The 27,120-nt window shown below is 49.7% G+C and overlaps 2 protein-coding genes across 3 annotated transcripts in view; both read left to right on the top strand.

Annotated features, from left to right (window-relative positions):
* MIDEAS (mitotic deacetylase associated SANT domain protein) overlaps nucleotides 1-21,960 on the top strand; it is a 68,604-nt gene extending 46,644 nt beyond the window's left edge. For both annotated transcript variants that reach the window (XM_069597021.1, XM_069597023.1), the window contains exons 2-13: nucleotides 57-1,754; nucleotides 2,942-3,238; nucleotides 8,067-8,412; nucleotides 10,351-10,417; nucleotides 10,883-11,025; nucleotides 11,143-11,246; nucleotides 11,692-11,767; nucleotides 12,408-12,496; nucleotides 14,756-14,905; nucleotides 16,185-16,397; nucleotides 17,882-18,078; nucleotides 18,492-21,960. In XM_069597021.1, coding sequence (XP_069453122.1) covers nucleotides 297-1,754; nucleotides 2,942-3,238; nucleotides 8,067-8,412; nucleotides 10,351-10,417; nucleotides 10,883-11,025; nucleotides 11,143-11,246; nucleotides 11,692-11,767; nucleotides 12,408-12,496; nucleotides 14,756-14,905; nucleotides 16,185-16,397; nucleotides 17,882-18,078; nucleotides 18,492-18,669 — 3,318 coding nt within the window. In that variant the 5' untranslated portion in view covers nucleotides 57-296 and the 3' untranslated portion in view covers nucleotides 18,670-21,960. The remainder of the gene's footprint in view (nucleotides 1-56; nucleotides 1,755-2,941; nucleotides 3,239-8,066; nucleotides 8,413-10,350; nucleotides 10,418-10,882; nucleotides 11,026-11,142; nucleotides 11,247-11,691; nucleotides 11,768-12,407; nucleotides 12,497-14,755; nucleotides 14,906-16,184; nucleotides 16,398-17,881; nucleotides 18,079-18,491) is intronic.
* Nucleotides 21,961-22,480: 520 nt separating this feature from the next.
* Nucleotides 22,481-26,361, top strand: PNMA1 (PNMA family member 1). The gene has a single exon (XM_069597024.1). It carries the CDS (start codon nucleotides 23,534-23,536, stop codon nucleotides 24,593-24,595), a length of 1,062 nt encoding a protein of 353 aa, XP_069453125.1. The 5' UTR covers nucleotides 22,481-23,533; the 3' UTR covers nucleotides 24,596-26,361.
* Nucleotides 26,362-27,120: the final 759 nt, after the last annotated feature.

Here is a 27,120-nt window from a genome sequence, read left to right as displayed (position 1 = left end):
GGGCATCCTTGGGAGGCTGCGGCTGACACTGTTGCTGTTCTTCTTTCTGTCTGCAGGCTCCAGGGCCCTGCGGAGCATCATGACCCGGGGCAAGTAGAGGAGCCCGAGAGCCTCTCGGCAGAAAGGAAGGAGGAGCCCGCCGTTCTTTCTCCTTGTGCCTGACCGCATCATCCAGCATTTCCGCTGGTCCTCCCTCTGGCTGCTGGATTAGGGCCGGGCTTCCAGCAGGACCATCCCCCAGGGGATGGGCGACTGGTGAAGTAGGTCTCACTGCCGGGGCCCCTGCTGGCCACACCATGAACCTCCAGGCCCAGCCCAAGTCTCAGAACAAGCGGAAGCGTTGCCTCTTTGGGGACCAAGAACCAGCTCCCAAGGAGCAGCCTCAGCCCCTGCAAGCCCCCCAGCAGCCCCCGGCCCCTCCGCAGTCCAGAGTGAAGGAGGAGCCTTACTTTGCTCACGAGGGTCCAGCAGGGGCTGCTCCCCACTCCCAGCCGGTGGAACTGCCCCCTTCCAACAGCCTGGCCCTACTCAACTCTGTGGTGTACGGGTCTGAGCGGACCATGCTGTCCCAGCAGGTGGGCTCGGTCAAGTGGCCCAACTCCGTGATGGCTCCAGGGCGGGGCCCGGAGCGGGGAAGGGGCGGGGGTGTCAGCGACAGTGGCTGGCAGCAGCAGCCGGGCCAGCCTCCACCCCACTCGACGTGGAACCGCCACAGCCTGCCCCTCTACAGCGGACCCAAGGGGAGCTCTCATCCTGGCATGGGGGTCTCTACCTACTACAACCACCCAGAGCCTCTGAAGCGAGAGAAGGGAGGGGGGCCGCAACTGGACCACTACGGAAACGCTGTGCGGCCCATGGTGCCGCCCAAGGTGCAGCTGGAGGTGGGGCGGCCTCAGGCGCCCCTTAACTCTTTCCACGTGGCCAAGAAGCCCCCAAACCAGACGCTGCCCCTGGAGTCCTTCCATTTGGCGTTCGGCCACCAGGTGAACCGGCAGGTCTTCCAGCAGGGCCCACCGCCCCCCAACCCCGTCGCGGCCTTCCCGCCCCAGAAGCAGCAGCCACCGCAGCAGCAGCAGCAGCAGCAGCAGGCGGCCCTGCCCCAGATGCAGCTCTTTGAGAACTTCTACTCCATGCAGCAGCCACCACCCTCTCAGCAGCCCCAGGACTTTGGCCTGCAGCCGGCCGGGCCACTGGGGCAGTCCCACCTGGCCCACCACAGCATGGCACCCTACTCCTTCCCCCCCAACCCTGACATGAACCCAGAACTGCGCAAGGCCCTCCTGCAGGAGTCGGCCCCGCAGCCTGTGCTACCTCAGGCCCAGATCGCCTTCCCCCGCCGTTCCCGCCGCCTCTCTAAGGAGGGCGTCTTGCCTTCCACCGCCCTGGATGGGGCCGGCACCCAGCCCGGGCAGGAGCCTGCCAGCAACCTGTTCCTACATCACTGGGCACCACAGCAGCCACCACCCGGCCCGCTGGGGCAGCCCCATCCCGAAGCTCTGGGGTTCCCACTGGAGCTGAGGGAGTCGCAGTTGCTGTCCGACGGGGAGAGACTGGCACCCAATGGTCGGGAGCGGGAGGCTCCCGCCATGGGTGGTGAGGAGGGCATGCGGGCAGTGGGCACAGGGGACTGTGGGCAGGTGCTACGGAGTGGGGTGATCCAGAGCACCCGACGGAGGCGCCGGGCATCCCAGGAGGCCAATTTGCTGACCCTGGCCCAGAAGGCAGTGGAGCTGGCCTCGCTGCAGAACACAAAGGTGAGTGGCTGGGGCTGGGGGCAGACCCGGCAGAGGGCAAGGTGAGCCGTGACTAGAGCCAGGGAAGAGCAAGGGACTCCAGGTCCACAAGGGCAGTTTTCTCCCTTCATTGAAGGAAATGAAAGAACCCATCTATTTCAGAGAGTTTTGAACTTCCCGCAAAAGTTCATCTATGGATATGTAGGTGTATCCACACCTGACGGGAAGACGGGTTTTATTCACGTGCAGGCTTGCAGGCAGGGCAATGCAGTGCCCCTTGCGGTGGGTTTCCTTCTTCATTTGGGTCTTGCAGGGTTGGAAGTAGGGGGAGGTGAAACCATTTCCAGATCCAGTATGCTAAAAGACAAGAATGTGGTCATGGTTACACAGGGGGTTATACTTGTCAAACTGCATCAAACTATAATTAAAAATAGGTGCAATTTGTTGCATGTTAATTATCTTGCAAGAAAGTTGATTTGAAAGAAAGACAGTCTAAACAGGGAAGAAGAATGAATAGAATTTGAGCACCTGTGTTGTACTTGGAGTTTCTTATCCCTGATCACCAGTAGTTTCTCATCAAACCTTATTGGAGGAATCCTGGGATGCTGGCATTTACCCCATTTTATTGCTAAAGAAACTAAAGCCCAGCTGGGATTTCCCAGGGTCATAAAGGTACGATAGAAGCTAGAATCTGACTCCAAAGCCAGTGTTTGCCCCTTCTTTCACAAGAGATCTCAATCTGCAAAATCTGTATAGCCAGACCTTTGTATAGGAGGCTGTAGAATTGACTTCAGCCCAGCTGTCAGTGGGGAGATAGAGAACGAAGACCACCCTTACTTTGCCACAGGTTCCTTGCTTACTTTATTTTGCAGAAATGTGTTTTGAATATGTAGATGCTATTTCACATGCCACTCACTGTCTAGGCCAAACAAAATATGTCTGTGAGCCATTTGTGGCCTGAGATGGCCATCTGGGGACTCATGCTTCAGGCCAAGATGGGAGAACCTGGCAAAAGGGAGGTTATGGAGAATATTTGGGAATATGGTGGGGGAAAGGTGGTCAGGGAAGGGCCACGTTGCCATGGACCATTGGGAACCATCCTAGGTGTTTGAGCCTGAGTCCTATGGGACTAGGGGTCCCGGACCAGCAGATCAGGACTTACCTGCTAACCATCTGCGTTTTCATTTCCTCTCGGTTCCCTTCTCCAGGATGCCAGTGGCTCTGAGGAGAAGAGGAAAAGTGTGTTGGCTTCAACTACCAAGTGTGGGGTGGAGTTTTCTGAGCCTTCCTTAGCCAAGCGAGCACGAGAGGACAGCGGGATGGTGCCCCTCATCATCCCAGTGTCTGTGCCTGTGCGAGCAGTGGACCCAACTGAGGCAGCCCAAGCTGGAGGTGTTGATGAGGATGGAAAGGGTCCCGAGCAGAACCCCGCTGAGCACAAGCCGTCAGTCATTGTCACCCGCCGGCGGTCCACCCGTATCCCTGGGACTGATGCCCCAGCTCAGGTATGAGAGGCGCCCCGTGCAAACAGCGCCGTACCTGAGTGCTCCTGGTGCCTTAGTAGTGACATTATATGGGAAAAAGCAGACTGTGGCAGTATAGGAGGGATTCAAGCCCCCGTGGGGATATTATTTATATTTTCCGAACGGAACTGTTGGAAAAATGGCACTTACAGAGGACAAAGAAACACTTTTATACTTGAAACGTGGACTGTTTAGGAAAATCCAGGGTGTGTGAGTCTCTCTTATTTTAGGTCAACAAATTTCGATTGGGCCTCTTATATGGGTCAGGCCCTGTGCTGAGCGCTGGGACCTAGAAATGTTTACTTGTTCTCTCAGTACAAACGTGTGTGTTGCAACCTCCCGCCCGCTAAGATTGAGGTTTTGTCTGTTTCTTAGTTCTGTCAGTATTTGTTTTATGCATTTTGATGCAGTGTTTGTTGCATGCTCATTTAGAATTGGCATAGAAACTATCATGAAATGTTTTATCTTTAGTAGTTTTTTTGCCTTTTGAAGTTTGCTTTGTCAGGCACTTCACTTTCTTTTGGTTAGTGTGGGTGGGAGGATGGGATCTGTACTTTTTTCTATCTTTTTACTGTCGGCCTTTCCATATCATTCTACTTAAGGTGTATCTTTCAAGTGGCATGTAATTAAGATTTGTTATTATCTGTTCTGACAATCTTTGCCTTTTTGTTAGAGCATTGATATGGTTTACATTTAATGTAATTACTGCTAAACTTCGGTTTAAATCTGCCAGGTACCTTTTCTTTCTCCAGCATTCCCCCCTCCCCCACCACCCCCGCCTCTTTTTTGTTTTCCTTTGGATTGAGTTTGTTATTCCATTTCCCCTCTTTATTAATTTATTAGTTATATACTTGATGTATTACTCCTTTAGTGATTACCGTTAGGAGCCTTTTTTTAACCTGGAGTTCTATGAGAGAACTAAGCCCTACAGAAAGGGATTTGAGTGACCATTTTCTCAATTATCTGGAGGATGTTACATAGCTAGTACCATTCTAGATGCATTGGAGAGAGGTTCACTTATTACACAGTGAATGCCTTATGACATTAGAGCTTAATTCTTTGTTTCCTAGAGAATGCATTCTTGGCTTATTGAAATCTAATGTAAGTTAGTGCTTTACCTCTTCTTGGAGAATGCAGAGTTCTTATAATCCTTTTAACTCCATTTTCCCCTAATCCCTAACTCGTAGAATTATTGACATGAATTTTCATTTCTGTATATATTTTAACATTATCAGGACATTATAACATTACTGTTTTGTTCAGTTGTTTATTTTAGATTTATTCATATATGTAGATTGTTTTGTTGTTTTTTTATTTCTTGTATCTCCAAGTTTCCATCTCAGATCATTTATATGCTGTTCGAAGAACATCCCTTAGTATTTCCTTTAGTGTGAGTCTGTTAGTAATAAATCTTACTAGTCTTTGATTTTCTGAAAATGTTTTTATTTCATGTTCATTTTTTAAAAATAACTTTGCTGGGTAGAGAAGTCTGTGTTGGTAGGTTTTTGGTGTGTTTTTTTTGTTTTTTTTTTTGGCATTTTAGAGATGTCATTCCATTGTTTTCAGGCTTCTATTATAGTTACAGTATTGAGAAGTCATTATAACCCTTATTGTTGCTCCTTTGAATGTAAAGTATATTTTTATCCCTGTTGCTTTAAGATTTTTTTTTTGGTCATTGGTTTTCAGCAGTTTTGCTGTAATACCTAAATATTATTCTCTTTGTATTTATCCTGTTTAGAGTGCTTCTTGAATATTTCTTCTGCTCCATTTTCTGTCTCCTCTCCTATGGGACTTCAGTTACATATTTTGTTAGAATTTTTCATTGTATCCCATATTTTGTCTGTCATTCAGTTTCCTGTAATTTTTTTTCCTTAGTCTGACCTATGTTTCAGTCCACCCGTTCTCTCTTTAGATCTGGATAATATGTTGTTAAGCCCATTCATTATACTCTTGTTTTCAGTTATTTTTCAGTTATTGAATTTTCATTTGGTTCATTTTTAGAGCTTTTAGTTCTTTGATGAGACTCTCAACCATGCCTTTTAGTCTGTTGCATAACTTACGCATGTATTTCTTTTCTCCTCTTTTTTTGGGGGGGGGAGGTGCACTTCGTGGCTTGTGGGATCTTAGTTCCTTGACCAGAGATTGACCTGGGCCCCAACAGTGAAAGCACTGAGTCCTAGCCACTGAACCACCAGGGAATTCCCAAGCATAGTTTTTGTAAAGTTTATATCTGATAGCTCCATTAATGAGATCCCTGTGGATCTGTGTCTATTATCTACTATTTCTTATTTTTAAATCCCGTCTTGCTCTCTTGTATATCTGGTTATTTTTAATTGAATGTCAGACATTATATATGAAAAGTTGTTGAGATAGTTAAAGACTCTGGATGATGTTCTCCTCTCCTGGAGAGGATCTGTCTTTGCATCTGACAGGTAGCGAAGAGCACAAGCAATCTTGGATTACTTTAACATAATCAGATAATTTGAAGCTAGGCATTATTCCATTTGAGAACTAGTCTATTTCTGATTCACTTTTATTCCAAGGATATTGCCCTTTGGAGTCCCAAGCTGAAAGCCTACAGGTTTACCAAGTTCTCCTTCTTTGGCAAGCTCTAAACTCGTTTTTATTCTGATGGATCCTTGAATTTATTAAAAGCTCTGCTCAGTTTTTCAGCCTCTAAGTTGTCTCTTCCATAACAGCATCTATCTCTCGGGAAAACACAATTCCAAATGCTGGACTCACCATTTTCGCTTTCCTCTTTTCCCTGGACCTTGACACTTTAATTCTTTGCCAATTCCTTCGCTCTCTTGATACCCACAGAAATGTGGCTTTGTACTGAATCTGGATTTTTTAGTCATTCTCAGCTGGAGAGTTGGCCTGCATGCCTAGTGTCTGTAACACAAAAGAGAGCTCCAAGATTTTCATGAGCAGCATAGTCTCTGCTCTCTGGAATCTTGTTCTCTGGTTAGGGGAAAGCTTGTGGTGGAGGCTGGAGGCCTGCGCAGCTTGTCCTGAGGATGGCAGGACAGAGCCTAAGCAACTACACTGTTCAACATGCCCATTTTGTAGAAAAGGAAATGGGTCCCAAAAAGGCCAGGGGCTTACCTAAGATCGTACAGCCAAGTAGTGGCAGGGTTAGCCCTGGAATTTGGATCTCTTATATCCTGCCTGAGGACTCTCTCTACACCAGGCTTTTGGGGAGGTCTCTCTGTCTGTCTCTCTTTATCTTTGTGTTATGGACATTTTGGGTCATGTGCAAAAATTAGAGTGGTATAATGAATCCTAATATCTACCCATCACCCTCTTCTACATTTTTCAAAATGCAACCAGTCTTCTTTCATTTGTACTTCCACTTCTTCCTGCCACTGGAATTCTTTTTTTTTAAGGAAATCCCAAACATCACATTATTCTAACCATAAATACTTTGTTTTTGTATCTGAAGTACATCATATTATACATAAGAATTCTTTCATTTTGTTTCTTTCTTCCCTTCCTTCCACAATATCATTATCACACTGAAAAAATCAATATGAAAAATGCAGTCAGATAATTAATAGAATAGTTTAAATCCATTTTCCTTATAAAATCACAAAACATTACTGCTAAATGAGTTTTTGTTGGATTTCTTGTCTAGCAAGTTTGGGGGCTTTGGGCTCTACTGCATTTTTTTTTCTTTCTGTGCAATCATATTGTGCCCCTAAGTAGGGGGGAAAGGAACAGTGTCATTTCTTCCTAGTCTGTGGAACAGCAGAGAGGGTGCAAATGGCTGAAAAACAAGGCCAAGACCTCATGAGGAGTCAGGGCCCTCCGATGGAAGGGGCAGAAAGCCTGTGGTTCCTGGGCCCACTTAGTCAGTGTGGCCAGTCTCACCTGTGCACCCAGGGAGGTGATTGAAGTCGCTTGCTCACTCCTGTCGGACTTCATTCTCTCTTGAGAGGGTAGGGATGCAGGGAAGAGAGGCCTGTATTCTTGTACATCCCTGCCCTCTATTCTGTGTGGAGGCCCACGAGGGATACCAAACAGGCAGAAGTGTAAGCCAGGAGGGCTAACTTTTGACAGCACAAGTAGGCTAGCCTGTGATTGTAGGACTAAGACTATGAGAATCAAAGTTCTTCAAGGACAGGGCTCTCCTGTTTACTATGTGGGCACATGCCCAGCTTGGGTCTTGGCACATGATACAGGCCTCCATCTAATGTAGAGCTTGGGGTTTAAGTAGTGATAGCAGCCAGTACTGATTAGCTACTATGTACCAGGTGCTGTTCTCAGTGATCCCGGTGTATTGGTTCATTTAGTCCTCTTAGCGGTAGGTATTTGTTATCCCCATGTTAAAAACAAGAATGCACAGAGTTAAGTAACTTTAAGCGGTAAGGAAAGGAAGTAGCTCCCAGTTCAAGTGATCCAGTCTCAGTGCCTGGGCCCTTAACCACAGTAGTTCCCTGCCCTGTAGCATACTTCACGACAGGTGTTGGCAACTGTGGCCTATGCGCTAAATCCAGCCCTAAGACTGGTTTTTACGCTTTTCAAAGGATTATTTAAAAAGAGCAGGGGTAGGGGTGGGGTCGGGAGAAGACTGAAGACTGTGCATCGACGAATGTGTGTATGTGGCCCACAAAGCCTAAAGTATTTACTATTTAGCCCTTGACAGACAGCGTGCTGACCCCTGCTCCCTGTCTCGGGCTTGCCTTGCCCACCCACGAAGGTGTGGTAGGCAGACTGAGTTCCGGAGGTGAGACTGGCAAGCAGTGGTCAAGACGTCAGTGTTCCCAGGATGCGGGACGCTGAGCCATCTTGGTTCTGTTTTCTTCTCCAGCCTGAGGACATGAACGTTAAGTTGGAGGGGGAGCCTTCAGTGAGGAAACCAAAGCAGCGGCCAAGACCTGAGCCTCTGATCATCCCCACCAAGGCGGGCACTTTCATCGCCCCTCCCGTCTACTCCAACATCACCCCCTACCAGAGCCACCTGCGCTCTCCTGTCCGCCTCGCCGACCACCCGTCCGAGCGGAGCTTTGAGCTGCCCCCCTACACACCACCCCCCATCCTCAGCCCCGTGCGGGAAGGCTCTGGACTCTATTTCAATGCCATCATGTCGACCAGCAGCATCCCAGCCCCTCCTCCCATCACGCCAAAGAGTGCCCATCGCACCCTGCTCCGGTCTAGTGAGTGACACCCCGCCAACCCCACCCCTGGGAGCTGTCGGGGGAAGGCAGTGTGGAGGGGAGGAGGGCAGTGGACAGGGAAGACTCGGGCTTAGGGCTGCTGGGGACTGAGCCAGCATGCTGTGGGGAAAGGGGCTCTGCTCTCTGTCTCCTGAGAGGAGGTTGTCCTGGTGCAAGTACACGTAGGGGTGGGCTTAAACTGTTACTGTTACATCCCCTGTGGAAGGCATTTAAACTCCCTGGGTCTCAATTTCTTCTGCATTTAAGTGAGGATGTTTGTAGTATTTCGTTAATGACGAAATGCCAATATGTATTCAGCTATTTTTAGAATCACAAACAGCAGTTTCCTATGGTTCAGCCTAATAGCTTGCCTCAGAGGGTTGTGGTGAGGTTCAGATGCATTAAGACACGTAAAGCACTTCACATCGTCTCTGATGTGTCACATTCGTTCTTAATATTATGTGGCAGATTCTGTCTCCCGGGTCTCTTCAACACTCATTTTGGCCCAGAGCAGACATTTTGGCTGGCCTGGGTGGTGAACTGCTAAAAAAAATGTTGTCCACTCCACAACATTTCCCCTGGAAAAAGGGGATAATCCTATCAGGGTGACAGAGAGGATTAAGAAAAAGTAAACCTATCCAGAGATAGGACAGGGGTGAGTCACTGCATTAACCTCTGACCCTGACCTCATCATGACATGGCTCTCTGGTGCCCCCTGGTGTCTGGGTGAGAAATGACTCGCCCCTGAGCTGATGCGCCTTTGGCTCTTCCACTTTTAACTGGAAGCTTGGAAGCTTCTCTCCCTGCCTGGGTGGTGCAAGAAGAAAGTCACTGTAGAGACCAGCTTGGCGACAGAGAAGAGGTCCTGTCCATCCATGAGTATTTTTCTTGCACTTGTATGTAAAGCCTGAAGCGGATCCTGTGAGGGCACCAAGTAACATGGGGGACGCTGTGGTGTGTTCCAGAGAGAGTGCTGGGTCACTGGGGAGTTGACGTGGAGGCCTGGGAGACAGGGAAGCAAGCGTCCAGGCAGGGTGGGAGTCAGCGGTCAGTGAGTGAAGCGGACCTTAAGCTTGGGAGCCTGCAGAGGCTGCTAGGCCTGGTGGTGAGGAAAGCATTTACTGAAGAGAGGGTGGGGCTAGAGCTGAACTTGAACTAGGAAGCGGGTGGGGAGGGCGCACTGGGCTGATGAAAGGAGAGATGCAAAGGCCTGGAGGTGGAACGTGCAGGGAGTGCGAGGGGCCACGAGGGATGGACGGTCCAGGCAAGGCTGTGGCTGGAGGCAGTGTTGGCAGGGGAACCGCCTTGGACGCTTGAGCTGAGGAGTTGAGATTTCCTCTCAGGTTGCAGAGAGGAGTCAGCAGATTTTGTTTGTGGAGCCAAGGGGGAGTGTCTTGATCGCATAGGGCATTAAGATTAGCTCGGAGAAACTGAGGCAGAGAACCTGGCCAGGAAGTGAAGAGATAATTACGAAACAGCGGGCTCCTTCACTGCCTCGCTCCTGTAGCAGAAGTGTCTGCCTCTTGTACTAGAGCAACCGTAGTTGAACATTGGACTTGATGCTGTGGTGTGGGAGCTCCCGGGGTAGCTCTAGTAATGTGACTGGTAGTAGTAGTAATAACAGTAGCTAGTATTGATTGAGGGCTGGGCTTTGTGCATGATTTCATTGAACCCTGACATCATCTTAGGGAGATAGGTAGTAATAGCCCCTTGTAGCAGGTGTGAACAGGGAGGGACCCACGTATTTGGTAAAAGTCACAGCTAGTTGTCACAGTTGCAGGCTGCAGAGCCAGGACTCAGGGTGCCTGACTGCCCAGCGTGAACCTCTGAGTCAGTGCTGTGGCTCCTGTGCATACAGAGCAGCCACCCCCGGTTGGGGAGGGTGGCCGTGTTCAAGGGAGGAGGGTGCTGTCTCCTAACCTACCTTTTGTCCCATAGATAGCGCCGAAGTCACCCCGCCTGTCCTCTCTGTGATGGGAGAGGCCACCCCAGTGAGCATCGAGCCGTAAGTGCAGCCCAGCCTCTGGCCCAGGGGGTGAGGGTGGCCAGCTGGGGCCCAGTGCACGCAGGCAGGCCCTCAAGGAAAAGGAGGGTTCTGTGTGCTGAGGGTCTTCACTGAACCCCCACCCCCACCCCAGCCTCTGTGTGGAAGTCACAGGGAAGGCAAAGGGACCAGCCCAGTTTGAATTTGCCTCCGAAGAAAATCACAAGGGCCGTCCAAGCAGCTCTTTCCTTGGCTGTAAACCTGGAGCTTCTCCTCTTGGCAGCTTCTGGGCCTTGCCTTTCCGGCAGCACCAGGTGCTGCTTGCTAGGCTGTCCTCACAGAAGCTGGATTTCCTCATACCCAGCTGAAGCCTTGCCGTGCTCAGCCACTCCCTACCCCCCACCCCCTGCCATTCCCCAGGGAGAAAGTCGGGTTCTCCCTCCCCACACAGGGAGACCTCACTCCCTGTCCTTTCCACCCCTGCAGACGGATCAATGTGGGCTCCCGGTTCCAAGCGGAAATCCCCTCAATGAGGGACCGTGCCCTGGCCGCTGCAGACCCCCACAAGGCTGACTTGGTGTGGCAGCCATGGGAGGTCCTGGAGAGCAGCCGGGAGAAGCAGAGGCAAGGTGAGCAGGCATGAGCCAGCACGCAAGGGCCTGCTGTTGGGCCATGGGTGGGGTAGGCCCCAACCCAACCCAGCCCTGCTCAGCCCTACAAGTGCTTTTCTCTCCTCCGTCTCCCAGTGGAAGACCTGCTGACAGCTGCCTGCTCCAGCATTTTCCCTGGAGCCGGCACCAACCAGGAGCTGGCCCTGCACTGTCTGCACGAGTCCAGGGGAGACATCCTGGTGAGACCCTGCGCTCCGGTGGAGGAGGGCCCCTTGGGGCGGCTGGCAGGGAGCCGTGTCTCTGGTCCAGGAGCCAGCCTGTCCGCGAGCTGATCAGAAGCAGGCGGGAGGGTCTGACCAAGGTCGGGGTGGTAGGGGGTCGGCCTGAGGGAGCCCTGGTTCTGGACTCGAGACTTCACTGTGCAGTGTCCACTCCAGTCTCTGGGTAGTGGGTCCCCCACCCCTCAGACAGGGCTGTCCACTGAGCACCTTCTCTATCTGTGACTGCCTCCCCTGGGGACCAGGTATTCTCTTTTGAGACACCCCAAGTAGCCCAACCCCAGTGACCTTGCCCTCTTGCCAGACCTCCGCAGTTAAGAGTTAAGTAATCACCCTACTCAGAGTCGTGGATTTTGGCCACTGAGAACCTGTCAGGGCCCTGACCTTTTCCTCACTTCCCTTTCAGGAAACGCTGAATAAGCTGCTACTGAAGAAGCCTCTGCGGCCCCATAATCACCCGCTGGCAACTTATCACTACACAGGTGGGCTGGTGGGGTGGGCTGGGGGCCTCCAGCATCAGTGGGGCTCAGTGTGGAGTCACAACCCGGGGTGGGGTGGGGGTGGAGAGGTGGGGGGGCAGATAAGCCAAGATCCAGTGTGAGGGAACCCCAGAGCTGGAGTGGCTCTCTCTCTGCCCTACAGGGGGAGGGAGAAGGGCTCGAGCTTGTGGGAGCCCATTCGGGGAAAAGAGCCCAAGAGGTGTGCGTATCAGGAGCAGGAGCCTGGGGACTGCCTTGTCCTATACTGGGCACTGTGCTTTCAGAAGGACATTAACCAAGTGGCAAAACCAGTAGTAGCCGCTGGTATCGAGCCCGTCTGGTGGTGCCTCCCGTCTGTGCCAGGCAGAGCACCTAGAAGCTTCTGCATGCATGGTTTTACTCAGTCTGCACCACAGACTGGCTGTGAGGTGGCTTCTATTATTAGATCCCATTTCACACTTTCACAAGTGGGGAAAGTGAGGCTCAGAGGCTAAGCAGCATGGCTAGTAAGTGCAGCCAGCTCTGAGTGCCTGTAGAGACGGTGGGTGGACGACCTCACGCTTTCCCGCTGCTCAGAACAGCCCCCTGCAGTGCTCCCAGGCCCACCCTGCCCTCCTACCTCAGCTCCCTCCTTGCCCTGCAGGCTCCGACCAGTGGAAGATGGCTGAGAGGAAGCTGTTCAACAAGGGCATTGCCATCTACAAGAAGGACTTCTTTCTGGTGCAGAAACTGGTGAGCTGGGGCTCTGTTTCAGGGGCAAGAGAAGGGCAGGAGCCCCCTGCAGGATTTGGGGTTTCCCTCTGCTAAAGAATCTGCCTGCAATGCAGGAGGCCAGGGTTCGATCCGTGGGTGGAAAGATCCCCTGGAGAAGGAAATGGCAACTCACTCCAGTATTCCTGCCTGGAGAATCCCCATGGACAGAGGAGCTTGGCAGGCTACAGTCCATGGGGTCACAGAGTCGGACACGACTTAGTGACTATACCACCACCACCATCTGTTGGGGGAGGAGCAGCATGCAATTACTTCCCAAGCCTTCTTAAAAAACAGTTAGGTCAGTGCCACTTAGTAGCTTCAGAGACATTTTTCTAAACAAAACAAGAAGGGATATGATCAGGCATTTTTCCCACCTTGGGTCTAAGCCCCTTCCCTCATCTTAGGGTAGTGTAGTCACACCCTGAAGTCTCACTCCAGAGTGGCCTGAGTGGGTACCAAGACCTCGTAGCACCAAACTTAAAATAGTGACTTGCCGAAGGGGAAGGAGGAAGAGGAGGAGGGTCGCAGGCAGAGGAGAGCCGTCCGGAGGTGCTGGAGTACTTCAAAGGCCACAGTTAGTATGTGGGAGAAGAGGTCACCTGAGAGCGGGGGCACCGAGAGCTGCAAGTGACTGGGGGGGCCTCTGCCCACTTCCTGTCAGGCTGGGGCGGCCCGGGGCTTCCTTCCAGGAACTCAGCTGATGGAGTCGAGGAGACCCGGGCCTAATTCTCCTAGGTTTCTCTTGTCCTCCCTGCCCTGCGTTCTTTGGGGAGAGTGTTCTGCCAATCTGAGGACTTGCGCCTTCCCACCAGCTCTGTGTCACAAAGCCTGAGACAGCTGAGGGAAGACGGCTTCCCAGAGTGTGCTCTTTCCTCCTGGGATTGTAGGTTGTGCCAGGGACGCCCTGGGGCCTGGACCACGTGCTGACGAGTTCTCCTCCAAGGGCCCTGTCGTGAGGACAGTTGTTTGCTGGGCTCCCTGACTGGGCAGTATTGCTGGGAAGTGCATGCCTGGGAAGCTGGCTGAGGCACCCCTAATGCCTTAATGAAAAGAACAGACCATTAGGCAGGCAAACAGATGATCAGAGGGAATTGGTAGTAAAAGTACAAACAGGATCTAATTAATGAATCTGTGACTTGCCTATTCCTGGGAGATGAGTCACGTCTTTTCCCTGCTTGTGCACAGAGGGCCCACACTGACCCCTTGGGCTCTGTGGGCAGAACCCCCCCAGTTCCCAGTGCAGCCCAGCAACTGGTTGAGCTGTCTGAAAGCCTGGGGAGAAAGGGGAGACTCAGAGAAAACACTCTGCTCTGGGCAGCGGGGGTGGGGGAAGTAGTCCAGAAACCAAACCCAGTGGCCAAAGGGATTTGTGAAACAGGAGGGCAAGGGTTTCAGAGCTTGGCAGGATCATTTGGTCTCCCCCTACTCACTATCTGCCAAGAGACTTGCCTCAGGCCACACAGCCGTTCAGTGGCAGAGTTAGAACAAGACTTAACCTCCTGCTTCCCCTGCAGGTTTTCCAGGGCTTTCATATCAGTCTCCCCCGAGTTCCTCCCCAACATCAGGGAGTTTGACAGTTCTGTTCTCACTGCTCCCTGAAGAATAATGAAACCATATGCCTGGATTAATGTAGAGAGGCTGTGTTACTGGGCCTAGCCTGGCTTTGAATGTGAATGGTGCCCAGACTTTTTCCTCTTTAACTTTACATTTTGAAAAATCTCAAGCTTACAGAAAAATGGAAAGAACAGTATGATGTCCAGCCATATATCTGTCAGATTTACCAGTTGATAACATTGGCCACACTTGTTCTCTCTCTGTGTCCATAGATAAACTCACATACACATGTGTTCTCTGTTTTAACTGATCATTATAAGTTACAGTATGACATTTGACCTAAATATTGCCCGAAACAAAGGTATTCTCCTGCAAAACCAAAATACCATTATCACACCCAAGAAATTTAAACTGACATAATAATACTCCGTATTCAAATCTCCCCAGTGGCTCCATGTTGTCCTTTTTAGCTTTATGTAAAAAAAATGGTAAAGTGTTGGTTAATTGACTTGGTCAGTGGTTTGTGCACAGCAGACATTGGAGACATGCTTGAATTTCCTGGGTTTACTGGATTTAGTGTTTACTGAAGTTAAGGGGGGGCATGCAGGAATGAGAAAGGCTGTAGTGCCACCAGGCAGGTGAGCTGAACCAGGAACTCTGACCTCAGTTTTGGCTTCAAACCAGATCCAGACCAAGACCGTGGCCCAGTGCGTGGAGTTCTACTACACCTACAAGAAGCAGGTGAAGATTGGCCGCAATGGGACGCTAACCTTCGGGGATGTGGATACGAGTGATGAAAAGTCGGCCCAGGAAGAGGTTGAAGTGGATATTAAGGTGACTCCCTTCCCAGCTTCCGCTGCTTAGGCTGAGCTGGGAGCCTGAGCCCAAGCTCTCCAGGACTCCCTGGAGGGGAGAGAGAGGAAGGCAGTGCCCCTGACGTCCTGGGAGCTGATGTCCTAGGCACTGATGTCCTAGGGAGCTGATGTCCTAGGCACTGGCCCTGGGCCCAGGGAGCTGATGTCCTAGGCACTGATGTCCTAGGCACTGGCCCTGGGCCTTTGGGCTGCCCTCTCTACCTGCCAGTGTCACTGTAATGACACACTATGTTGATGCAGAACACTGGGGACATTTCCCAGCGTTCGTACCAGCATCAGTTTCTTGTCCTCTCTTAGCAGCCCTCTGACGCTGTTTCCTCAACTTTAATCATTCTTGTGTCACCTGTATGAATTCTGCTATACCTGCATCCTACCACATGTCACCATTAACACTTTTGTCATGTCACACACCACTTGTGCTATTACTTATTTTTAAATCAACTCTAAAGGGAAGCTTTACATCACAATCATAAGTAGAAAACCAGTGCTCTTTGTCACAGAAGGTACTGGCAAAAATATCTATATATATGAAAACCAAACAATGTTAAGAAATTCTAGCCAGGTATTACCACCTGCCAAACCTCTGAGATGAGGCCTGACCTCTCCTTGTTAAGTCTAAAGACATATGAAAGACACATTAATGCCAGTTTGAGGCTTTGTCCTTGACATAATCAGGGTTGAAAGAGAACTGAAAAGAGAATGTTATTCAATTCTGTGAAAAGAGAATGTTATTTAATCCTGTGTCCATGTATCCACCTAATATCATCTTGGGGTCATAAGTCCACACTTGGTGACATGCTGCATTAAGACAGGGAGTGATTTAGTTCCTATTTTTGCAGATGGGAAGAGGGTAGAGAGATAGAAAACATTACAAAGATAGTTTAGAATAGAGCTCAAAGCGGCGCCTGGCCCCACCAGGTCACCCTACCCCAAGAATCCCTCTTGGATATACCCAACAAGACAGGTGGCCTGTGGGGTGGGACAGGCAGGTTTCCTCCATGCCCCAGCCCCACCTCAAGTGCTTGGTCTCATTCTGAGGGCTCCCAGGCCCTCAAGCCTCTCCTCTTCCAGGCAGACTAGCTGTGGAAGGGTACAGGGTCATAGCACAGGAGGCTGTGCTGGCCAAGCAAGGCAGGCAGGATTAGCCGGGGCTGGTGAGCCCCTCGCTGGATCAGAATTAGTGTCTATGACTGTGTGACCGCACTGTGGGCTCACTGCCCTGTTCTCGTCCCCCATAGACTTCCCAGAAGTTCCCAAGGGTGCCTCCTCCCAGAAGAGAGTCCCCAAATGAAGAGAGGCTAGAGCCCAAGAAGGAAGAAAAGGAGACCAGAAAGGAGGGGGAGGAGGAGATGCCAGAGACCCAGGACAAAGGGGAGCAGGAAGAGGGGCGAGAGCGAAGCCGGCGGGCAGCGGCTGTCAAAGCCACACAGACACTACAGGCCAATGAGTCGGTAAGTGTGGCCTTCCCTGGGGGAGCCCAGAACCGAGGAGGATGGCTAGAGCTGGGCCCGGGGGTGTGGGAGGGAGGGCAGAACAGGAACATGATGATGACTGTCATCATCATGGCAGGAAATGTACTAAATATTTTATGCTGTTAACTCATTTAATCCTGATAAACCCAGGTAGTAGGTACTGTCATCATTCCCATCTTACAGATGAGGAGATTGAGGCCCAAGATAAGATAGCTATTAGGCAGCCTGACTCCAGAATCTGCTACCAATTTTACACTATTCTGCTTCTGTATCTGAGACATAGAGGAAAGAGACTTTGTGAAAATTCAGAAGGTGTGTGGGAGGGTTAGGAAGCACTCCTGACTTATAGTTCAAATAGGGCTCCCCCTAAGAGAGCTGCGTCCTTGACAAAAGTGTCTGAAATGGAGCTGAGACAATGGGAATAACAATAATGCCTCATTCTCGTCTGCAAAGTGCTTTCCTGATCATCATCTCATTCATTCCTCATAATAACCCCATACAGTGTTGACGCCCACCTTGCAGATGGAGGAAACTGGGTTCAGAGATGCTAAGTGACTTTAGTACAGTGTTTTGTCCACAGCATCACAGGCTGAGAAGCAAGACACACTGGCCAGAGCTGTTCCTGGCCCCACAAGAGACAGACCCATGGGACGGCTCTGCTGGCAAATTAGTATGAGAGTCTTTGTTAGTTAACTTGTATACTTACACACTTGCAGGAAACCCCGCTCCCAAACTATAGACACAGAGGTTTGCTCCCTTCTGAGCCTTGGTAGCACTCCTCTAAGAGCTGTTCTCTACATACACACTCCACTGAGTTCTGCTGAACTTTTATGAATGCTTTCCTATGGAGTATGATCCAGTGCACGCAAGTGTGACTTTTAATGGCCATCTGGGTCTCCCATATCCCAAGGTCCATGGTTCGCATACCCTGAGCAGCACCTCTCCAGGTCTACACTAGGTGTCCCGTGCTCTCTGTTACCTGCTTGGCATTTCCCATGGTGGCCACTATTTTCGTGAGCTAGCTGCCTGTGTGTCTGTCCCTTCAGACTGAGTTCTCTGGTGGCAGGGCCTTCTGTCCCCTCTATGCCCTCTGAGTGACATGGCATGTTACATAGATTTGAAGATCATTTATGGAATAATGCCACAGACGAAATACTGAAAACATGAAGCCATGTCATTAAGCAAGACCCCTGTCAGATGCATCAGGAAGTCCTATCTTACAGAGCTAGGGCTGTCCCACCAAATTACTGTACCAGCAATTTGTAAAAACGGAACTGGTCAAAGATGGATTGGGCTTCCAAAAAGGCAGTGAGTGCCCTGTCACTGGAAAGATTAAAGAGGATGCTAGGGGACCATTGAGCAGGAGTGCGTGATCTTTACAAGCCTGCTGTTTGCTGATGTTCTAGAATTTGGGATTCCCATTTCCCTAAATCTCTCACCTCTCCTCGTTTGACCCTCTCCAGGCCAATGACATCCTCATCCTCCGAAGCCACGAGTCCAACGCCCCTGGATCTGCGGGTGGCCAGGCCTCCGAGAAGCCAAGAGAGGGGCCGGGAAAGTCACGAAGGGCACTACCTTTTTCGGAGAAGAAGAAAAAAACAGAGACTTTTAATAAGACCCAGAATCAGGAGAACACCTTCCCTTGTAAAAAATGCGGCAGGTAAGACGGCAGGCCCAGTCTCCACCAGGCCCAGTCTCCACCGGTACCTGGTGGGTTGGCTGCGGTTGGGGGAGGGGTGGGCTGCCATTCCTAGGGAGAAGTAGGAGGAGTCACTGCTTGCGCCTCGTCTCCTTATTGGCTCAGGGGGTTTCCAGGGTAGTGACGGCCCTTGGCAGCTTTTAGAAGAGGAATGATGGCACTGAATTGGGAGCCAGTCGGTCTCTTCGTTGGAGGGTGGGGCTAGGCCACGTGGCTCCTGGCAAGCCAGAAGGGCTGGGGAGCCCCGACTGCAGACGCAGACAGACAGACACACACACACACACACTCACGCAGACACGTGCAAGTGCCCCAGCCCAATGGTCCCAGAGCGGGTAGACAGACCTCTGACTGGAGCCCCTCTTGTTCGGCTACAGGGTGTTTTTCAAGGTGAAGAGTCGCAGCGCCCACATGAAGAGCCACGCGGAGCAGGAGAAGAAGGCAGCTGCCCTGAGGCTGAAGGAGAAAGAGGCCGCGGCCGCTGCAGCCACTGCGGCCGCCTCCCCTCACCAGCTGGCCCTGCGGGAGGAGAGCGGTGCAGGCGAGAGAGGCTGACGCCTGGAGCTCCCGAGCCTACGGAGGGAGAGATCGCGTGGACTTGTCTCTGCAAAACGAATACAATTCAATAAACGGCCCTTTTTATTTATAAAGGCCCCAGGAGCAGTGTAAAGGGCTGTAGGATCCAGTTCTCTTGCATTTGGTCTGTCGGAAGTTTTCCTCCCCGCTTTCCAGGAACTAGGAGAGTCCCTGCTTGCTGGGGCTACCCCTGGGGAGGGGCCCCAGCGCCACAATCTCACCACGCAGCCGCTTCCGTCTTTGTTCCCCCTGCTCCCGTCGGTCACCATGGAGAGCAAAGCACAAGTGCGCCCCCTCGGCAGCATTCATCTCCCCCTGCCCCAGGGGACCTGCCCAGGCCCTGCCTGCCCGAAGTCCCAGAAAGAGCGATTCCCTGGGAAGGAGTGTGATGGCTATCTCCGAGAGGGAGCTCAGTCTGGCTGCTCCGGTAACTGTCCTTAGAGAGGCCACCTCCTCCCCAGGAGGGAGGCTGCCAGAACGGGGCGGGCGGCAGGGAGAGAGACCAGGACTGGTACCCATTCCTGTCAGCCTGCCGGGGCGGGAAGGTTTTCTCTGATGTTCGGGGAAGGAGCCAGTGCTCCTTGCGTGCTCTCAGCCTGCTGAAGGGAAGGGACTGTGCACAGGATGGAATTTTCAGACTTGCTCCAGAGCTAGGCGGCCTGAGGGAGCTTCTGACAGGCCTTGGCTTTTCTGGTTTCCCACCATTTTGCCAAATACCTTTAGGCCCTGGAGGCTGCTAAGGGAGCTTAGCCTAAGCCCAGCCTGGTCCTCCTTGGTGCAAGTTCCCTGCTTGCCTTTGTCTTGCCCTTGGCAGCTGCCACCTTAACGCCGCCCTACCTGGTCTAGCTGATTTCCACAGCTCAGCCCTCAGTTGTGCATGCTGGAGATTTCTGGATCCTTCCCTGGGAGGGGGAGGTCTCCTAGCCAGATTGGACAGGAGCCTTCATTCCTTGACTTGTGTCATTTGGGAGCTATTTATTTATTCTTAATATTTAATTTTTAACATCCTCTCAGGGACCAGGGGCTTCCTTCTTTCCAGAGGCCCAAGTGCATTTATCCCAAAACAAGGCACCTTCTTGGCACCCCTCCCCCTCCCCCAACCTCCTATTTCTAAGACCCTAAAGTCCCTTGCCCCGTTGCTCTGGAAGTTTTGCCAATAGGAATGATAGTAGCACTGAAAGCAGGTGGAAGGTGTCACCAAACCACAGACTAGCAGGGTGAAGGGAGATCAAATGCAGTTCCTATTGCTACCTCTTCTCCCTGCTGAACATTCAAGTTGCCTGAGGGATTGGCTGGAAGCCAGAATTCTGGTTTTGTTTCTGGCTTGAATAAGCTATATTTGGCATGGAGTCACTGAAGTGAAAGGGCTAGAAAATTCAGGAGGCCCCTTCACTTGCCAGCCCCATAGGAGGGCTGAGTTATTTCTCTGATCTTTCTGTTCAACTTTAGTTGTGTAAAAAGAAGTTCCAAGTGAATGCAAGTATATGACAGGTCTGCATGTTAGGAAGGAGCCAAAAAGTATTCATTCTGCTATGCTGAGGTAGCCTAAAGGCATCATATTGGTAGCTGGGAGTGGGGAGTTTTGTTCTAAACTATGCACTATCAGGTTTTGGGTTGGTTTTTTTTTTTTTTGCATTCATTTCTATATTAATATGGTTATACAGGAGCCCAGCTCTGGGAGTAACAAAATTCTCCTTCCTCAACTCCTGATGACTACCTAGACCTCTAACTTCCCAGTGAGTTTCTTCCATAGGTTTCTACACGCTCAATAGCCCAAGATTGCAAAAATCTCCTATATCCTCCCAAAACAGGAAGGTAGCAAATTTAGGCTGTTTTCTAAATCACATGTGTAATATGAGTGCCTTCGCAGCTTTGCCCCAAAGTGCTACTTATGTTCCCCAAGGTTTTTTTCTATTTAAACCGCATTTAGTTTCAGGCCACTTTTTGGACATGTGGTAACAGAAACCTCCTTTGTCTAGAGTGATTTTCCTCTTCTAAGCTCACAGAGACAAGAGCAGGTGAATATAGATGGAGAAAATCAAGATGGTACCTCTCCGTATTAACCCCACCCAACATCGTATTTTAGAAGGGTTTATGTTCCAGAATGAATTTATATATAGAATGCAGTGTAAAAAGGTGAAATGTTTAGGGAACAGATGCAGTTGTGGCACGTGACCTGCCATAAAGTAGGTGCAGCCACAGAAACTGGCATAGGTATATCCTTTATGGTGCTTTCTCCCTGTGAACACGTTCGGCTTGTATTTTTTTTTCTTCTACTCAAAACTCTTTGCTTAAAGAAGTTAAACGATAAACACCTTCAGCTTTATAAGGTTCTCCCCACACCATCTCACATATCCATCTCTCAGCCTCCATCTACACTCAGCTAAGGGCATGAAATTAACCTAGTGCCTATGTTCTAGACCATCTCTGAGGTCTCTTACCCACCCGCGGAGACAGTGCTTCAGCACTGTCCTCCATGCCTTCAGCCACCCCCTTCACAGCTAAGGTACACAACCCATCCTTTCTGCTGCCCAGTTCCACCCTGGCACAGAGGTCGTGTGCTGCTTATGTCTAAAGGGATCCCATATATTTAACTGCCTCAGTGACCTAACCTCTTCTCACGTGCCAGATGTTAAGATGAAGGAGGAATACAACACATATTCAAGCCTCAGCTATTTAAATGTTTTTATTGAGGCTCACTTTTCTTGCATGGTATTTATTACCAGACTGGCAAGCCTAACTTCTTAGGTTTACAGGAAGTATGCATATTTTTATAAAACAACTGTATGTCCTCCCCATATTTTTGCTGTGTTAATATTTGCCTCTAACAATTTGCAGCTGTTTCACCTTTTCCTCATTTGTCTCTCAGTCGAAGGCCTTGTTGGAGGGGACAGAGCACAGGAACAGCCTTGACAGTCTGTAATTATTGTACAAATATTTTAATAGCATATAAATAAGTATATTCCTTTTATTTTGAAAAAAAAAATCAGACACTGCCTTCTGTGTGTTTGCTGCCTGTGGCACCCTTTTTTAAAAAGACTGTTACATATTAAAATAGTGTACATATATATAAATATTACCTCTTTTGCTGTACAGTTGTGATAGACCAGACGGAAGATTTTATTTTTTGTGTGCTTTTTATAAAAAAAAAAATTAACACACTAAAGAAAATCTTGCTGATGTGATTGTAATGTACCTATGTAACTTATTTACTTTTGAATGTTCTTCTGTATCTTTAAACCTTTTATTAAATAAGGTTTTAAAAATTCATAGTTGAATGCTGTGTCCTTTAGGGGAGATTTTCACCATCTGGGATTGACGTAAATTGGCCTTGGTTTGCTTGCAAGGAATTACTTGAAATTTTTGAGCCATAAGCATTCTGTTTTATCAGCCCTTTGTCAGTGATGCCAGGACAGGGGAAATAACACACTAGCGTTTGCCTGGCTACAAAGGTTACTTAATAGATCTAGATCTTACAAAATTTTAGAAGAAAAAGGCTCAACTCAGTGTCTGACAGGAGAACACTGCACACTTCCAGCGTTTTAGTCTTATTGGAATGAAGTTCGCGGAGGGTGCACAGTGCGATCGATCGGCTGGTACTGCATCTGTTTTTAAACAGCAAACTTTGGGAGTTAGTGATGGACCAGGAGACCTGGCGTGCTGCAGTCCATGGGGTCGCAAACAGTCGGACATGATTGAGCGACTGAACTGGACTGGTTGAAGGAGCGACGTGAGTTAAGTCTTTCTTGACAGACTCATATCATCTTCAATGCACTCCAGAATTATATTAAACTTTTAAACACAGTGCTTTGTTTAAAAAGGAAAAAAAATCTGGAAAATGAAAAAGGACATGCGCCATCAGAGGACGCTCCGCGGGCCCTTAGCTGGCACCATGGCAACCGCAGGCAGCCGGAGCGTCAGGGTCTGGAGTCTTCCAGGCCGCCGTTGCCTTGGCTACGCTCGCGCAGGATTCGGCTGCGGGGGCGGGGCGAAAGCCACTCGTCGGCCGGCCCCGCCCCTCGCTGCGGCAGTAACGCCTGGGCTGGCTGCGGGTCGGTCAGGCCGGCAGGCCCTCAACGCCGTTCGGGGTCAGCTCGCCGCAGCCCACGCGCAGCCGCTGCGGCCTGCCTTCGCCGGCGCCGCCTCTAGCCTCGCTTCCGCCTCCTTCCCGCGCCTCGGCTGCTGGTGCTCAGGGTATCCGACTGTCCTCGCCGCCCAGAGAGGTGTACCTGCGCCAGCGAAGAAGCCGCTCTTGGGCTGGCCTCGCTGCGACCTCTGGACAGTCTCCCCCTGCAGGGACGGCACATTTCGCAGTCTGCAGAGGAGCGGCTCCTCGCGCGCCTGAAGGCCGAGCTCTGACCGCGGAAGCCGGGTTGATGCCAGGAGGGGCAGCAGCGAGTGGCCGGCTCCTGGGCTGCGGAGAACTGGCGGCCACGCCCCGGGATCACACCCGGCGGCCTCTTCAGAGCGCGGCGTCTCCTGCCTTCTCCGCCTGCCTTCCCTCCGGGCCTCTGCGCGGAGACGCGACACCCTGCCTGCAAGTGCGGGACCCGGCCCGCGGACGCCGACCGGAGACACGAGATGGCGTTGGGCGCGTGACTGAGCATCCCCCAAGTTTCGCTCCGAGGACGCGGAGGACGGACGTTGGTGGAGGCAGTGAAAGGACGAGAGCTGGACTCAGGTGTCGTTTGTTAATTGTGATTGCTTGAAGCTTGACTCCCTTGGGCAAATTGCAGGGGAGTGTCCGCTGTCGTCCTAAGTCCTTTAGCACAGGGAGCCACAGTCTTAACTTATCTAACTCCCTGATAACCCAACTATCAGGGGCTCTTGATAGTTGGGGAAAATGGCGATGACACTGTTGGAAGACTGGTGCAGAGGGATGGATGTGAATTCCCAGAGAGCCCTGCTGGTCTGGGGGATCCCGGTGAACTGCGATGAGGCTGAAATCGAAGAGACCCTCCAGGCTGCGATGCCCCAGGTGCACTATCGAGTGCTTGGGAGAATGTTCTGGAGGGAAGAGAATGCCAAAGCAGCCTTGTTAGAGCTCACTGGAACTGTGGATTACGCTGCCATCCCTAGGGAGATGCCGGGTAAAGGAGGGGTCTGGAAAGTAGTCTTTAAGCCTCCGACTTCCGACGCTGAATTTCTAGAAAGGTTGCATCTCTTCCTAGCCCGAGAGGGATGGACTGTGCAAGATGTTGCCCGTGTCCTTGGGTTTGAGAACCCCGCTCCGGCCCCAGGCCCAGATATGCCAGCAGAGATGCTAAACTATATTTTGGATAATGTTATTAAGCCTCTTATAGAATCCATATGGTACAAGAAGCTGACGTTGTTCTCGGGGAGGGACATCCCGGGGCCTGGGGAGGAGACATTTGAGCCCTGGCTGGAGCACGCTAATGAGGTCATTGAGGAGTGGCAGGTGTCTGATATAGAAAAGAGGCGGCGGTTGATGGAGAGTCTTCGAGGCCCTGCTGCTGATGTCATCCGCATCCTCAAGACCAACAACCCAGATATTACCACTGCCGAATGCCTGAAGGCGCTTGAGCAGGTGTTTGGAAGCGTGGAGAGCTCCAGGGATGTGCAGGTCAGATTTCTGAACACTTACCAGAACCCGGGAGAAAAATTATCTGCTTATGTCATTCGTCTGGAGCCTCTGCTGCAGAAAGTGGTGGAGAAGGGAGCCATAGATAAAGATAACGTGAACCAAGCCCGCCTGGAACAAGTCATTGCCGGGGCCAACCACAGCGGGGCCATCCGAAGGCAGCTATGGCTGACTGGGGCTGCGGAAGGGCCGGCCCCTAACCTCTTCCAGTTGCTTGTGCAGATCCGTGAGGAGGAGGCCAAGGAAGAGGAGGAGGCGGCTGAAGCCGCCCTCTTGCAGTTAGGCCTGGAGGGGCACTTCTGAGTCCCGAGAAAACTGACTTTAGTGCAGACCTAGATCACAGCTGCTTTTCGTGTCTCTGTGCTGTCCTGCAGGTATGTCACCTAGTGGTAAAGACTTAGCGTGGTTTTTCTGGGGTAAGTCAGGCCTGCATATTCACGTTAACATTGGTAAAAGCTTGCAAGCCAGCACCAGAGCTGCTGCAGTATGAGTCATGTCAGCCACAATGCCAGGGAGAGGCTTGGACAGTGCAAATTGTCAGTGCTGCAAGCTGTCATGGCGTCATCATCATCAGTTGTGAAAACCATGGGAACTCGTGACACTTCCCAGAGGTAACTGAATGTGAAATTGCATGTTCAGAAGTTTTTAGTGCACGGCCTGGCTCACACAAGAAGTGTTGAGTAAAAATGTGAACTGTTGTTATTACTACTATTGTGAGTAGTTTTTGTGTTTACTGTGAATTGTTTCTGATTTATATTAATGGAAAGAAATGTGAATTAGATATTATTCAACTTTACAGTGCAAATTTCTCATTTTTCATCTTTAAACATCTAGATCAGTTTGAGACGTGTTCTGAGGCTGCAAAAGGAGTTGTTAGAAATACTGCACTTAGAGTTGTGTAAATCAAGTTTTCACTGAACAAGATACGAATAGAACAGGGAGGTTAATATGAACCAGCTCAGTATCTATTCCCCCATTTCAAATCTTTATCATTGAAGAAGTTTACCTTGTTCATGCTGGTTCTAAGTGTTCTAAATTTGAAGTTATCAAGTACATGTTTATTAATAAAAATATTTTAAAAATTCTGTTGTCTTGTTTTTCTGACATGTATGAAAACTTTCAGTGTAATTAAGCTCTATGATCTTCTTCGGAAGACTTCGCCATGTCACTGAAAAAAACCCCAAACCTCAGTTCTTTTACTTTAAGCTTTATATCATACTATGTAATTTAAAGTTTCAGTACCTTTCAATATATTCAATTTTTGCATGTTTTCTACCAGACAAGTGTTTGAAGGCAAAATAGACATAACAAATATTAACTTACTATAAAATGTTAGAAAATCCTGAAATGGAGTTTAGGAGGTTATCGAGCAATGCTTCCCCCACACCGCCCCCCCCCCAAACTCCCACCATTTTAAATCTTTTTTCCACTAAAAATGTTTCACTGCAGGAATAATAACTCATCATACTTGTATAAAATTGATGGTTTAGTATCACAGCAGTCACTTATATCGAGGATATAAAAAGACATATAAAGATATATCAAGGGGATATAAAAAGACTTAAAACATGTTTATTTGGTTCCAGAGACGCAGTAACTGAAGTTGTCCATCTTTTGAAATTCTAGTCAATCCCATTTACTAGAATTAAATGAACATAAAGAGTTCAGTGGAGTTTTCCCATAGTAACAGGGCTTTAAATTTATAGCTGGTCTGTGTAACGATCACAAGGTAAACTTATTTATAAAGGCTGATAATTGGTATATGGTATATTTTTCTGTACATTCATTCATGTCCTTACTTACCATGTCTGTTCCTCCATCTTCCTTTCTTCTCTCAACACACACATCACATCTTTGACCTCCACAACACATTTGCAGACCTTAACTTACCTCCACAAGCATGTCTGCATTCCCCCTCTTCCCCACTCAAAACTTCCTCCTCCCCTCCCACAGGCTTGGCACTGGTACACACTCTCCTTACCTCTCACAATCCTGTCTTAACATACTCACTCCCACCTTCTCACCAACATGCCATCATAAACATTCTCCCCCTTCCCACCATACACATATATACATACTCATAACAAAAAGAAGAAAGAGGTTCTTCATGTTTTTTACCCAATATGGACATACTTTATCCGCATATAGGGATATACCATATCTTTTTATGGCTGCAGAGCTGATTGCATTTTAGGAGGGAAGGTCATCACTTAGGATTCTCTCACTATATATAGTAATTGCATATATCAATGTATACATACACGCATACTAATGCAATACATATATATGGCAGAAAACTGTCAGAATTCTAGATGTTCACCCTTTATTCTAGAAAACAATGAACTGAAAATAACATGTTGTTTATGATCTGAATTAAGGTTTTCTCTTTATAGGCTCAAAATCTGCTTTATAAAGGAGGACAACAGCAAGAAACATATCCTCATAACCAAAGAACTGTGGAATAAAGAAGCAGAAACTGCACTACAGTCCCATTCTGTGACCAGAGTTACATTTGACAGCACAGATTATCATTGGTAGTAAACTACTGAAAAATAATTTTAGCACAAAGAAATGAGTCAATCCCCCCTTCTTTTTCTCCCTCTCACTCACACACAAGCTGTGTGGAATGTTATCCAAAGACTGAATTTCTTTGGAACTGAATATCATTAAGAGTTCACATAACTGCTCTATATTAGTTAAAACTAATGTACTGCTACTGCTAAGTCACTTCAGTCGTGTCCGACTCTGTGCGACCCCATAGACGGCAGCCTACCAGGCTCCCCCATCCCTGGGATTCTCCAGGCAAGAACACTGGAGTGGGTTGCTAT

This window comes from Ovis canadensis, chromosome 7 (assembly GCF_042477335.2).
Source record: "Ovis canadensis isolate MfBH-ARS-UI-01 breed Bighorn chromosome 7, ARS-UI_OviCan_v2, whole genome shotgun sequence".
NCBI classification, from domain to species: domain Eukaryota; kingdom Metazoa; phylum Chordata; class Mammalia; order Artiodactyla; family Bovidae; genus Ovis; species Ovis canadensis.
The sequence above is the reverse complement of the archived record's forward strand: the minus strand, read 5'-3'. Positions and strand labels throughout refer to the sequence as shown.

Coding starts and splice junctions, on each gene's coding strand:
- PNMA1 (XM_069597024.1), top strand. CDS start 23,534: ATGGCGATGACACTGTTGGAAGACTGGTGCAGAGGGATGGATGTGAAT.